The sequence below is a fragment of the Buceros rhinoceros genome, unplaced genomic scaffold, assembly GCF_000710305.1.
Source record: "Buceros rhinoceros silvestris isolate BGI_N320 unplaced genomic scaffold, ASM71030v1 scaffold15009, whole genome shotgun sequence".
NCBI lineage: Eukaryota > Metazoa > Chordata > Aves > Bucerotiformes > Bucerotidae > Buceros > Buceros rhinoceros.
The window spans coordinates 20318-34515 of NW_010433399.1; the positions used below are offsets into that span (position 1 = coordinate 20318).

General features: G+C 37.9%; 1 protein-coding gene across 1 annotated transcript in view; it reads left to right on the forward strand.

The window, feature by feature from the left end:
• XRCC5 (X-ray repair complementing defective repair in Chinese hamster cells 5 (double-strand-break rejoining)) overlaps positions 1-14198 on the forward strand; it is a gene marked incomplete at its 3' end in the record, with an annotated part of 46903 nt that overhangs the window by 17869 nt on the left and 14836 nt on the right. The window contains exons 10-15 of the mRNA XM_010144097.1: positions 109-246; positions 1628-1718; positions 2973-3106; positions 7864-8060; positions 12172-12262; positions 13700-13769. Of these exons, the coding sequence (XP_010142399.1) occupies positions 109-246; positions 1628-1718; positions 2973-3106; positions 7864-8060; positions 12172-12262; positions 13700-13769 (721 nt within the window). The remainder of the gene's footprint in view (positions 1-108; positions 247-1627; positions 1719-2972; positions 3107-7863; positions 8061-12171; positions 12263-13699; positions 13770-14198) is intronic.

Genomic DNA, 14198 nt, shown 5'->3' on the forward strand with positions numbered 1-14198 from the left:
TAGCTGAAATGGCAACTAGTCTTGACTAAACCAATGCTGTTGAATTGACCGTGAAAGATATAATGAGAACTTGCATGACTCTTTAGATGTTTTTTTTTTCTTTTTCAGAATGCCGCGGTTGCTTTTTCTGCCCTTGTTAATGCATTGGATGAGTTGAAAGTAGTAGCTATAGTGCGTTATGCTTATGATAGAAGAAGCAACCCTCAAGTTGGAGTAGCTTTTCCATATATTAAGGATGCATATGAGGTAATTTTTCACTTGTACTTTAGAGAGCGTCTGTAGTGATGCTTTATAAAACTGATGAATAAATGACCATATTTGAATCATATGGATTTGCAGTGTCGCATAATACCAGAAGAAACCAATGAGACTTTTCAGAGTGATTTTTAGAAAATAGTACCAAGTCTTAGGACAAGGAGGTAATAGTTTTAGGAAAATTACCTAGAAAAAATATGTGGAAAAATAAGCCATATGTTTCTATTCATATCCTCTGTATTACAGATTTAGATAATAATGGATTTCATTTCAATAACATGAATAGGAATAATTTCATTTTATTATCCTGGAAATATAAATTATTTTCTTATCTGGAAACACTGTTATCACATAGTTATGTGAGAAGTTACCACTGCTTTTTTTGCTGTGTTACTACCTACCTCTGCGAATGTTCTAAAGCTGCACTAGATTCCTTCTTGAACTGCGGATTTATCTCCAGGTTGTTTGGTAGTGTAAAAACTGAATTTGATAGTTGGTCTATCATTTCAAGCATCTATAACTATGCTGTTGTCATTACATTTCCAAGTCAACTCGAATGAAGAGGAGGAGCTCACAGCTTTTAAAGCTGTTGTTTAAATTCACGTGGCGAGTTAGGAAGTCCCCAGTATGTTTATTTGCTCGAAAGGGTTATTTTAAAAACAGGAGAAAAAAAAAATTCTGTTTCTTAGAACAAATAAAGTTTTGTATGCAGCAGAATCATACTTGAAATATTTTTTTTAAATTCTGGCGAGACTCAGAAGCAACATAGTATGTCAGGATTTCTGCAGCATATGTTTCCACTGATCTTATGAGAGACTGTTGAAAGAGCTCAATGTGTATAGCTTGGCTAAGCAATGATGAAGGGGAGGGTGGACATAACAATCTTGAGACTTTAGAAGGGTATAAATGTATAGAATGGAAAGGTATAAACATATAGACTGGTATGTACTGGAGGAGGTATTGGAATAAATTAAAAATTAGGCTGAGAATGTTAAAAAAACAAAACTAACTTTTGACTTTGGAACACAGTAAGCTGTGATAAAACCTTGCAAAGTGCCAATATGTGGGTTATTTAAAGCTTTGGTGGTTGGAACTCTGCACAGGAAAAAGGGATCAGATGACCTGGGAGGTCTTTATTCTACCAGTAGGAAAATTAGGAGTGTAGCCATCGCTAGATTACAAAATAATGCTGTATTTTATTCTCCTTAAAACTGTGTTGCTCTGTAAATATTTTATTTAAGTATTTTGATACACACAGATACTAGATCTTTGGATTTTTCTTATGTTCATATTGCCCTGATAGGGCATTCTGGAATACGTTAGAGTTTTTTCTTCAGGCTAAGTTGTTTCTTCCATCTTTTGTCTTGCTCAGTGTCTCATCTATGTGCAACTACCCTACATGGAAGATTTAAGACAGTATGTATTTTCATCCTTGAAAAACAATAAAAAATGCATTCCTACTGGTAAGAGTCCTTCACTGGGCAACTGAAGGAAGTAACCTACTTGTCTCCCTTTCAGACCCTCTAAAAGAGTTAGAATATTTGGCTTTCCAGTGAAACCATATCTTTGTTGTTATTTTCGCTTAGGGAAAAGGAACCAGCCCTTTGGGTATATGTTATAGCGATGCCATCTTGATGTGTAAAGCCTCTATCAAAACTTTGCCAGCTTAGTTGCAGGCTGGGCAGACTTTACTATGCAGACAGTCTTAAAACTGTCCTGTGAAGTGACTTTTGGCCTGGCCTGGGTTTATTAGTCTCACAGGATCGCTGTGGTAGACATCTAAGCTTTAGTCCTCCCTGTCCTTTGATCTTTGAACTCATTTGTCAGACTAAATGGCCAAACCTTGTGGGAGCTACAGTATGTGATCAGCTAGCTAGAATTACAATAGAGGCATCAGCTCTGTTCATACAAAGCTTGTCCTTTAGCCAGTGCCATTATGGCCTGTTAATATAATGTACAAAGGCAAAGACTGTCTTTTCTGTGGTGTGTTGTTCTTTAAAGCATGCACTTACTGGTGTGTGGATTCAGATGGAGGGCGTCTTTGGAGAGCCATAGAACATGCAGCCGTACAAAGCTTGACTCACTGTTCTGGGAATTTTGCACAGCAATTAATGTAAATGGATGTAGTTCAAAATCCACTCCTGGTTCTTTAATTTGTTATGAAACAAATGAGATCCATGGAATGGGCATCTGCACATCGGGGTATACAGAGCATGCTGGGTTGTTTCTGAAACAAATTCTGTTTTCCTGCCTGTAACCAGCAGTTTGAGAACAAATCTAAAAGCTGGTTTACTAAAGCAATAGTTGACTGTCGTGGACTGTGTTAATTTGCAATTCTAGCTTTTAAAATTTATATTATGCTATTTAGTTTTTCAAACCAACTGTTCTCCTTATTTTCTAAGTGGCCTATAAACCTTCTGTTGCAAATAAAAGCATCTTGAAAAACAAGAAAAATGGAAGCAGGAACACAACAGTAATTGAGGTCTTGGGGAAGAAAAAGGCTTTATGGCTTTACATTCTAGTCCTTAAATAAAGCAGGGGGTTTGTTACTGTGTCCATTATCCATAGTCTTTATTGGCATTTCTATATCTGCAGTGTATTTTGTGACTTGTAATGACTTGGTCAAAATCTCACATTGAGAAGTGAATCTTCATTTATAAATTGTTTCAAGAAATGCATCCATCTGAAGTGTATTTAATTTTTTTTTGTTTGCTTAGCGGATCAGTTATCTGCTGTTGACTCCTTGATTGATTCTATGAATTTGGTTTCTGAAGATGATGATGGAGAAACTTTTGAGGACCTGTTTAAACCTAGCAAAATCCCAAACCCTTATTTTCAGAGGTTATATCAGGTGAGATGAACTATATGGCATTTTTAAACACTTTTGTTAAAGACTTTTCACCTTTCTGTCTTTCTCTGATTCACATTGGAAGGGCCCACATTGTGAAGAAGGGAATATAAAATCTTCTGTGTTTAAGTATGGGGTAGCCAGCAATTTCTATGTTGACCCTGACATATATTTTATTCTTAACATTTCGAATTTCCAGGAAGTGAGGAAATGAACAGGAAATGTCATTTCCAGGAAATGACACCTGAGCTGAGGTGTCTGCAACATCATCAGTGATATTCATAGGCTCCAAGATTAGACAAGTTAAAACTTATTTGGACATCTCAACACTGTATTACAGTGATCATGGTGCGGATATAGACTCAGTCTTCAGCTTCTGGGCAAAGAGAGAAATTGACTGAAAATCAGAGGTCTCTTTAGCTTCTCACTGTGTGTCCCACAAATCTTGAGCAGGGTCACTTTTCTGTGTTTTGTTGCGTCTAGCAGTGGTTCCAAAACCAATCAGTCTGAGGTGAACTTGATTGGTACCAAATGGTTAACATTGTTGACATGTAAAATATTCCACTTGGGTGTCTCAGTTGATGTATTTTACGGTCAAGCAGCATGGTTCATACTTCTTGCAGTTATTGTATCAAGCTGTCTACATTTTGATTTACATTCCGTTCATATCATGAAGATTTTCTGTGCAACTGTGAGGATGAGAGACTTAATTATACACTGGAATTCAAGTGTTCAAAAACGTGACACAGCAAATTCAAAAATAAGGAAAATTACATTGCTATTTGTGCAGCTGCATATATTGTATTGTATACAGAACTACAGAGATGTATTGAGTGCATGACTCCACTCTGAGAAGTGACCAAAAAAGGTATTACGGCAACCATGTTTATCATATCTCAACAATTCCAAATGAATTTTTTTCAGTTTACAAGTGGGAAAATGATGCTTTTTTATATTAAGAAAACTTACCCTAGCTCAAGAAGCCATGCTACCTCTGGATTGGCAAAAGAAGCAAAAGATCTGAAGATCATGTGTATGTTTTGGGAACATGTAAGCCCACTGTCTTCAAATCCTACTCTGATTGACACCTGAAGCACTCTGTGTTCCCTTCAAATTCTGCCAGTCATATTGACAAGACAGTGTGTAGCTGAATGGAAGATTTGATCAGGGGAAGGTTATTGCTGGGCAAGACTTAAAATAGATTGACCTCTGCATGACTCTTATTTTAGGAGCAATTGTAAAACTTGGGTGTTACAAAACAAATACAGTTTTGCTTGTAAATAAAACATAGCGAATAGAATTTCTTCTGTTATATTGCTGAATACAATTTTGCATTTTTTGTGTCAACAAAAGATGTTTCTTTAGGTGTGCCATTATTCTTCTGAAATGCTATGATGGTGTTGTCGGAGCAGCTGAGTCTGGTTGTTGCCAGAAAAGAGTAACTGTGTAACTTGCCAATTTCCTTAGAGGATAATAGGATTTTGTAAGGGGGAATGCTACTGGTTGAAGAAGTATTCATTGACTGTTTCAATGTACCAGGTAGCATACAGTTCTCGTCCACGCTGCTTGCTGTTTATAAAGCCCTAAATTACCAGTCCTTTCAGTGCTTTCTTTTGGCCACGCACAGCCACATTTTTTTGTCTGGGTTACAAAAGCTACTATTAATCCGTATAAGCTGCAAAAAGATTATTCTCTCCTTTGCTGCAAGCATGTACCAGATTCTTAGTATTTTGCTCTTACACCAAGTGGTAATGCTGGTTCCGTAAGAACTATGAAGAAAAGCTATACATCATCTTTTGAATGTAACCAGTAAATTGATTGGGCTTAACAGGACCTGTAAGTGGATTGGAAAAATAACTCTGAAGAAAGGATGAAATCCTCCTTCGTATCCTTGCTCTGTTGCCTCAAGAAGTTATTTGGAATTATAAGTGACAAGATCCAGAATTTAAACAAACATCAAGCTAAATTATATCTCTGGATGTAGTGGTAGGCATCAGGAAATGACCGAGTGGGTGGAAAGGAGATGCTAATGCTTGCTGCAGTGGAAGATGAGGAATATCCTATATCCAGAGTTTCAACTTTCATTCCTTGCTTCTAGAAAAGCCTAAGTGAAATTCTGTTGCTTTTGTGGTGGAAAACTTCCAGTGTTGTTGTTTAAGTTGTTCCTTTTAAATACAGGGATTTGAAGCGCACAGGGCATTTGCAGAATGCAGTGCCTTCTACTTGATAGCCAAGTGAATTGCTTGAGACAGAGCTGAGTGGTAGGTTTGTTGTGACAGTGGTCTGCAGCATTGCATAGTTCATGAGATCCAGCTGCAGAGGCTGCATCTAAATATGCTGTAACAGCTCTCGTTAGACCACATGTAAGTGACCTTAGAGGACTGAGCTCATTTATAAGTGGTTGGGCTGTATGGTTGTGTTCTTTCAAAAAGCAGAGCAGCAGGGGGACTGGAGGTTGCTCACAGAAGTCTGTAAGGGCTTCCAGCAACAAGTAATCTTATCTTTGGTTGAATGCAGTGGATCTGTTGGAAAGTCAATTTGAAAACATAACAAACTAGATATAAACTGTAAGACACTTGTGTTGGGATTCAGTTCACACAGGTCCCACAGTCACCCAAAAGCTAGCTAACTAGTGTAAGCTGAGTTGTCCCAGTCTACTTCATAATCCATGAAAAAAGAACATTGGGAAAGTAATTGATCCCTCTTATTTCAGAGGTCATGGTAGTTGTGGTTGTGTAGAGAGAGTAGGTGACTGGTGTATCTTTTACATAGCTGAATCTGTCTCTCCTGTTCTAAGGCTTTAAACCTTATCAGGGTTTAACCCCTGTAGGATTTAGAGATTTGCTAAAATAATGTTCTTACAAAAGTGCATTCCTAGACGCTGCGTGGAAGGGAACAAGGCAGGATGCTTTCTTGTAGTAAAGTCCTGTCTATTCATGCATTTGTGCCATTGCTTATCATGGTGTTAATTACCTGAAAAGCCCACTTGATTACATCCATTGACCAGTATCTTGGTGTGACCTGCTCCTGACAGCTGGCTGTATCTCTAGGGTGGAAACATAAGGAAATTAGGAAGAGCAAGGAGGAGCTAGTACATTGCTGACAACATGCAGAGTGGTGAGTCTGGAAGCCAGTAGCAGCGTGGGTTGCCTTCTAGCTGGTGAAGGTAGGGGTGCTTTTTGCTGGGCACAGAAGAAAGAGGAAGCAAGCTTAAGAGGGACCTTTTGGGATGAGAAACTCCAGGTTAAGTCGATTCAACTTAACCTCCATTTAGCACCCGAATTCTGATGGTACCTGACATCTCAGGTTTCAGAGGTCATCATCTCCTCTAAAATCAGGAACAAGTGGAGGCTGCGGCTACTCAGTCTGCTCAGTTCTTGCAGCTGCATGTAGAGACTTCAGGTGCAAAAGCCTGAAAAACATGTTCACAACAGGGGACTGAGATGTTTTTGCTTTGTGAGTTTAATTCAGTCCCCTAATGTTTTAATTTTTTTTTATCACAAGAGCCATTACTGCAGCTTCCATTTTTACTCTCTTTCAAAATAATTTTGCCTTATATCATTACAAGTGTTTCCAAATCAGTAGCCTTGTACGACTGCCTCCTTTTGAAAGTGTGCTTTAATATGGATTGGAATCTTAATGGCAGCGTTGGAAGCACATCAGTATTGATGGTAGCATATGGTCTGGATTTTCTTTATTGGCAGCTTTTCAGCATGAATAGAGACTTTGGTTTGCTTTGGTTTTGTTTTTTTAAATTAATATCATGTCCGACAGCCAACAAATCTCAGCTGTATTCCTAGTGTACTGAGTAGTTGCCTTCCTATTTGTATACCTCCTAATTCACCTCGTACAACGGGCTTGGAAAAATTATTCCTCCATGTACATCACATATTTTTATGTGTATGTGTGCGTGCACTGGTATCTGTGTATATACATACACATACGTCTGTACTGCTATCCCACACTGCACAACGTTTAAGAAATACCTGCTTTGTTCTTAACGTTTTTGATGGAATTTCTGTCGCCTAACTTATGAATCTCATCTCTCTCCCTCTGCTTGGCTCCCAGACTGTGTCCGCTGTCTTTACACTTTGGTGGAAAAGCCTTCTCCTCTGTAGCTTCTAACCATCTGCTCCAACTTTGTACATCTGTCAGGCCCCTTCATTCCCTCACTCTTTTCAAAGCTAATTTGCAAACGTACATATGTTCTGTGCCTCACCTGTGTACACTTAACTTCTCTCTTCCCATTTTCTCATAAACTGGTGAGAATTTCTCTTGTATGCATACTGAGTTTTATTGACCAAGAAGAAATATTTTCTTTGAGGGACAACAGACTGTGACAAGAACTGCAATACATGGTTGGGGTATATATCTTGTTGCCTAACTTTAGAATGTGTAGAAATCTCTCCCGTGTGACTGTTTTATAATAGAACTGCATTTTAAAGGTAAAAAGCTGAGTAGATGTAGATGACTCTTTCATTCCTGGGATTTTCCTAATAATTTTCATACCACTCATTCCAGTAAGTGTGGTAACACTCATCTGCATCAGTATTCTTGTTTAATATCACTATTAATCTCCTTAAACAGCTGATCATATGGCTTTCAATCTATTTGTGAGCTAGAATATTTGTCAGCCCTATGAAGGTAGTTCCTTTAATATGGGAGATATTTTGCATGTACCATATGATGTCAGACATACAGGCGTTATATTTAATGCACATAAACGAAAAGCTTTTCTTTGCTCAAAATGTTTCTTGCAGTGTTTGCAGCATAAGGCTTTTCACCCTAATGATCCATTGCCACCAGTTGAAAAGCACCTTTCAGAGATGCTGGAGATGCCCTGTGTGGTAAAAGAAAGGTGTCAGGCTCCTCTTGAAAAAGTAAAAGCACTGTTCCCCCTTAAGGAAGTTGACAAGAGAAAACCGGAGAAGACTGCTCAAGACATCTTCAAAGACAAGTAAGTTGGAGATGTATTATGGATTTTTTTAGAACTTTTTTTACACTTCAAATTATTTTTGCTGGATGAAGCAGGCTCCTCTGAGTCCTTTGAACGTAAGATCAATGAGTTACACACTGAAGAAACACTGATGGGTGGAGAATATTGTGGTACTACAATATTTCTGGGGTATTTGGTGAATAGGGGTGGTCTTACTGTTATTAAGACACATCAGGAACCAGTCTGTAGCTTCCTCATGTCTGTATTTGTTGTCACAGAATCCATCAGGTTGGAAGCGACCTCAGGAGGTTTCTTTTTCAGCCTGCTGCTCAAAGCAGTGTCACTTACGATATCTAAACAGGTAACTCAGGGCTTCATCTAGTTGAGTCCTGAAAACATCCAGAGATGGAGACTGCGCGTCCTCTCTGGGCAACATGTTGCATTGGTTACTCTCTCCTGCTCAAATGCTTTGTCCTACTGGTAGTTATAAAGAGAGTTCAGATGAGAATATTAGAAAGGCTAATACAGTTTAGAGTAAATGCTGCAGAGCTTTAAATTAGCTGTAAAGATGAGTCTTCCTCCTCAGCATGCTTGATTTAGGTGGTTCTGTAGCTTTCATTTTGAATACCAAATCAAAAGAGAAGCAGCTTCATTATCATCTGCTGTGCAATAAATGTAGATACCTTGAAAAATCAAACTTATGGACTCTTTCTGGAACATCTGTTGTCTGAACAATTTTTAAGATAAAAAGGGGTTTTTTGTTACTACATAGACTGTTTATTTGTGCTGAAAATATGAAGAAAAAATGCTTAATTGCTACTGCACCCCAGCCAAATCAATTTTCTGAAACAAAATCTGCTTTTTAGAGCTTACTTTATTGAATACCTATAATATAACTAGTGAGACCCCTGGGATTTTGGAGAAGTCTCAATTAGTTTCTTCTCGCTCCCTTTTGTCATTTTTAGCTCGGTCCTTTCAGTGCTAGGAGCAATGTCTTTGAGCCATTTTGTGGCTGTGCTTAGCTGAGCTGTCAGGTAGCTTTAACCCTGGGTTGGCTAGAGCCTCCTCAGCTTGTTATCTTTGGGAAGACTTGGCATATGGTTTCTCACGTTACTGCCCTGGAGTAGTAACCACATTTCTGTATACAGACTGGGAAACACCTTGTTGTTATTTTGTTCTTTGCTGTATGTGCCTGTCTTGCCTTGGTGTGTCTGGGATTTCATACTGGTTAAACTCTTTCGTCCTTGCTTTGTCTCCCGGTTTCTGTGTATGTGTGTGTATACATACATACATTTATATATATATTTTAAAAAGCAGTAGAACCATTTTTTTTTTTTTTTAAAAAAGCAAAACAGGTTCAAACAAGCTGGGAAGAGAATTTAAACAAAAAACAGTGACCCATTACTGATAGTTGCTTAAAAACATAACACCCCAAAGGCATCAATTTGACAAGCAAGAATGAATTTGTTTAAATACTGATTTCTTTTAGAGGGGTGATGAAAGCAGCTATAAAAACAATTGAAATACAAATTGGCGTAGGGCAGTAAAATGATTTTTGAAAAAATCTGTAAGAGAGGCAAAAGGATTCGGACTCAGCTATGCAAAGACTGATGAATGGCAATAGGATTTAAAAAACTGGAAAAAAGTATTGCTGTAGTAATGAATGGGAACTGTGGTATTGTCATTTCTACTACAGAAGTGTTAACTGTGTGGATTTGTTCTGTGTTTGTAGAAAAGCTGAGTGACATATTTAAATCACTTGGTAAAGAAAAGTATATTTCTGCAACAATGAGAAAGGAAAATGTTAAACAGATAACATTCAAGTTATTAAAGCCATCAGATCTAGACAATTTGCACTAAAGTGTTTTGAAAAAGTTGACTAGAAGCTCTTTTGGCTATTGTTTTTGTTTTCTAAAACTGGTGTGTGTTTCCTATGATGGTATTGACCGGATTCATCTCTGCTTAATCTTTTAAGGCCTAATGAGATTAAGGCAGCATAAATGTAGGCATGATACCTTAATACATATTTTAATATCCAACATTCATTTGTTTCACTTTTGCTAAGCTCTGCATAGTTTAAAAAAAACTGGTAAAAGAGAAAGCATTTTACTACTTAGGTAGCGTTGGAGATGCTGTAACCTCATCCAGCTTTAGAGAGTGTGAGAGGCTTCTATATAATGTAGAAGTGGGCATCTTAAATTAATCTTGTATTTTATTAATTTTTCTCAAATAATAATTGCACGTTTTGCAGTTTAAAAATGCTGCTAATCAGTGCATTACCAGTAACAGATTCTTAATGTCAGGTCCTTGGCTGGTATAAATGGGTATGGATTCTTCAGTTTCTGCTGTGCTGCACAGGTTAATGACAGCTATGGATTTGCTCCTAGGCAGTTAAATGCAGCAGCATCGTTTATGTTCTCCTCCTTCCTCCAGTCCCAAAGTGTTTTGAATTGGTCAAAATAACACAGGAGGAAAAACCTCAAGACTTTGCAGTTGTTTGCAAAATACCTTTGGAGACAAATACCTGAAAGAGAATTTTTCTTGTTCTTTGCACCTTTCATCAAACCACATCAACATACAAGAATTTTGGATCAGGTAAAGGTTCCGAACTCACTGGTGTTAGATAAGAATGAGTTTTTTCATTGTACAGACATACAGGCATATCAGCTGTCCAAAACAGTCAAGCAACTTGTTCAAGGTCAGCCAGAAAGTCAGCAAAGTTGCGAATGAAGCAAGGTGTCCTTCCCTTGTCCTGAGGCTTAACCAAAGTCGTAATTTCTTCTAGAGTGATAAGTAAGGTTGTGTGGGTTGACGGGAATTGGGAGAGAAGGGATTTGGTTTTAGTAGTGACAAAACTAAGTAAAGGACAAAGACGACTACTGAAACAAAGTGAGATAGATGCTGATTGTAAAGTAGGGGAGGAGTGTGCTATGGAAAGTAAAAAGTAAGTCTGTACCAGTTCTTTCTAATCATTGATTGCTTCTGTAACAGGCAATGCAGTTTTTAAAATCAGTTCTAACCTTATAGAATGCAAAGTGGCACCTAGTCCAGGGTCTCTAGTTCTGTCCTTACATTGTCAAGCAGTTTCTTCTTTTCACTCCAGTAGTAGAATTTTTAAGAAAAACTTATTATTTTGTTTTGGGATTCCTTCAACACAAATACTGCTGTTTAGATCACTGAGTAGCTTTCAGTTATTCTTAAACTGAAATAGATTCTTCTGTGTCAGTAGTCTGTCACATTAAATGACACAGAACACGGTGTCTGATTTTCTTCCCCTTTTGTGATTACCTGGATTTTATTCTCTTGTCAAGATGTGCCCTAAAGTTTGGCATGTTAGTTGTTACAATAAAGTTCCTAGTTTGGATGTACACCTTGGTATATGCTGTCTGTGAGGAGAAAGTGACTGAAAATCATAATTAGCTTTTTAAAAATAACAAATAGTCTTTTGAGAACATTTTGAGATGAGCCTTAAAATGTCCTAAGAGAGTTCTAATGTACTTAATGGAGTTTGTCTATCAGGTTTTGACTGCTGTAAGTGGAAGTTTATAAAGCTTTTGTGTGCTGATGGAGAACATGGGTGATTAGACTCAAAAGCCTCAGTGTAAACAGGTAGCTGTCAATTACCAAGACAGGAACTGGCAGCCAATTTTTGAAGAGTAAATTAATTTCTTTATTAAATGTTAGATTTTCATTGCCGTTTCACGTTTAGAACAAATCTGGTGAGAATACCAGATGTCCTGTAATATACTGTAAATCAGTAAATCGTATACTGTAAGTTATCAAGGTTAACTCAATATACAGGTTCCAAATAGAGTGACTGGAGATATTCTGCATTTAGGAAGGTGGAGAAGATGTCTGTAAGTAAATTTACTCCTTAAATAAGCATGAATAACCTCGCACCTTCAACAAGCAGTGCCTTTGCTTTAAGATAAAGCTTCAAGTCTGGTCCTACTGTCTGCTTTGTGCAGCCTGTGGGGAAAAAGGAGGCATGGTTTAGTGTTGACTTTGGGACAGTTACATAATGAAGTTTTGTTCAGTGTATATTTCATTAATTTACTGACTCCCTACTTAGTAGGCAGGACAGTTTACTTTAAGTGTTTATATTAATTTTTGTCCTTCTCATTTACAGCAGTGAAGATGGACCCAACTCTAAGAAACCAAAAATTGAAGATGAGGAAAGTAGCTTTAGCATCCTAAAACTTGCTGAAGGCAATGTCACCTCTGTAAGCATATTTTTGCAAATTTGATTGTTAGAAGAGAAATTTAATTTCTCTAAGTGTATTGTAGTGAATATACAGAATTCCTGATAAAGGAGGGTTTCCTCCTGTTTTCAGCTGAAACATGACTGAAATACTCTCTACTTGCAGATTTGAGGCTCTCTGCTAGAGATTGTAAGGACAACTTTCTCTGCCCTTAGACATAGGTTAGCACGTGTTTCTATCAGCCTTGGATATTGTAGGACAAAATTCTCCCAGTGCCTAGAACTCTAAAGGGCAAACCTGAGGATCTGAAGAAAACAGAATTTCAGAATTGGAGTTCAGTGGTTGAATTCTGTTCTTGCTCTCTTTCATATAATCTGCAACATAGAAGTTGCCCTGTATATTTAATCAAAGACATTGCTGTGATTTTGGAGACTGTTTTCTGCATTGGCTGGGGTTCTAAATCACAAATTTGGCTTCATTTTGCTGCTAGGTCTGACTTAATTCCAGGTGTGTACATGGGTAAATGAAGCCTGTATCATAACTTTGCACCTTCCTCTATTTGAAAAAAAAGTGATTTAATAGTGACATGGCTTCACTTGTTTTCATATGTGCTATCCTGTAAGGTTGGTTCTTAAAATGCGTAATTGAGATTTTTAAAAAATATTTAAAATCTAAAAATACTTAAATATTCTGTACTCCTAATGTAAATTACTGGTATTTCCTGAAAAGCAGCATTGCCAGATTTCAAAGAAACACAGACTAAGGAAGTTTATTGAAAGATCTATGAATTATTTTGACAGTAAAGCATAAAGATCTCAAATAAATTTCAATTAGGAGAATTTTGATTCCTGAAAGGTAATTTCAAGCAATGCAATTTTTTTTCCTAAAGATATTTCATCCATTTTTCAGTAAGTGTTTATTTATATTTGACCTGGTTTTAGCTCCTTTGTAAGGTTTCAGCGCTTGTATGCCTATTTGGATCTTCAGCTTTAAGATGTCGAGCTGGGCCAGAAAGGAGAGATGAACTGAGTGCAAGCTTTTAATTTTGAGCTCCCCATTGGAGTGGCAAACCAATGATTCTGTACCCACGTGCCTGGGAGCTCCCATTCCTCATTAAGTGTCTGTCAAGATTAGTGAGAGGTGTGTGCTGCAGCAGGTCTCAAAGCTGGACTGGCAGAAAACCTGAATTACTGTGCTTCTGACCTCTAAACCCCAGAGAGTGTGGTCAGCTTATAACAGTGCAGTATAGTAAGTTCATCTTGCTCGTGTCGTAAGTAACCTTTGCCAGGAGTACTGCGTGTTTACACAAATGGTAAGACTGGCATTTTGTGAGGCTGCAGGCAGAGGAGTGCAGCACTTCTGCTTCCATATTCAAATAAACAGAAAATTCTTGTTGCCTCGCAAGATGAGAGAGTTGGATATCGGCAGACAATTGTATCATTTCTGGATCTTTTCTAGGTTGGCAGTGTTAACCCAGCAGAAGATTTTCGAATTCTGGTGAGGCAGAAAAATGCTGACTTCAAAGACGGTAAATTACTTTTATCTATCTTAATTATATTTAGTAGCATTTTCAGGGTTCAGTAAATACAATCCATTTGTCCAAACATAAGTTTCTCGTTCTATGCGAGATGCTCTGGAGTTCACTGCTTAGCATCTAGTGCTGCTTAGGAAAGAAAGGTGCCGCTTGTAATTCCCGTGGCAATACTTGCCTTTCCCTGTTTGAAAGTCTCAGATACCTGTGTTTGTGTGAGATGGCACTGGACAGCTTCTCTGAAGCATCTGAGCAGCTCCTCAGGTGTTTCTCACAGACAGTGTCTCAGCACTGCCTGCCTGCCTCCTTCAAACTGGGCATCAGCTGCTCATCTGGCTTCATGGAATCTTTCTGTCTTGAAATGGATTGGGCTGTTGGCTGTGCACGGCGTGAGAAACATATCTTCTGCAGTCTATTTGTTCTGTT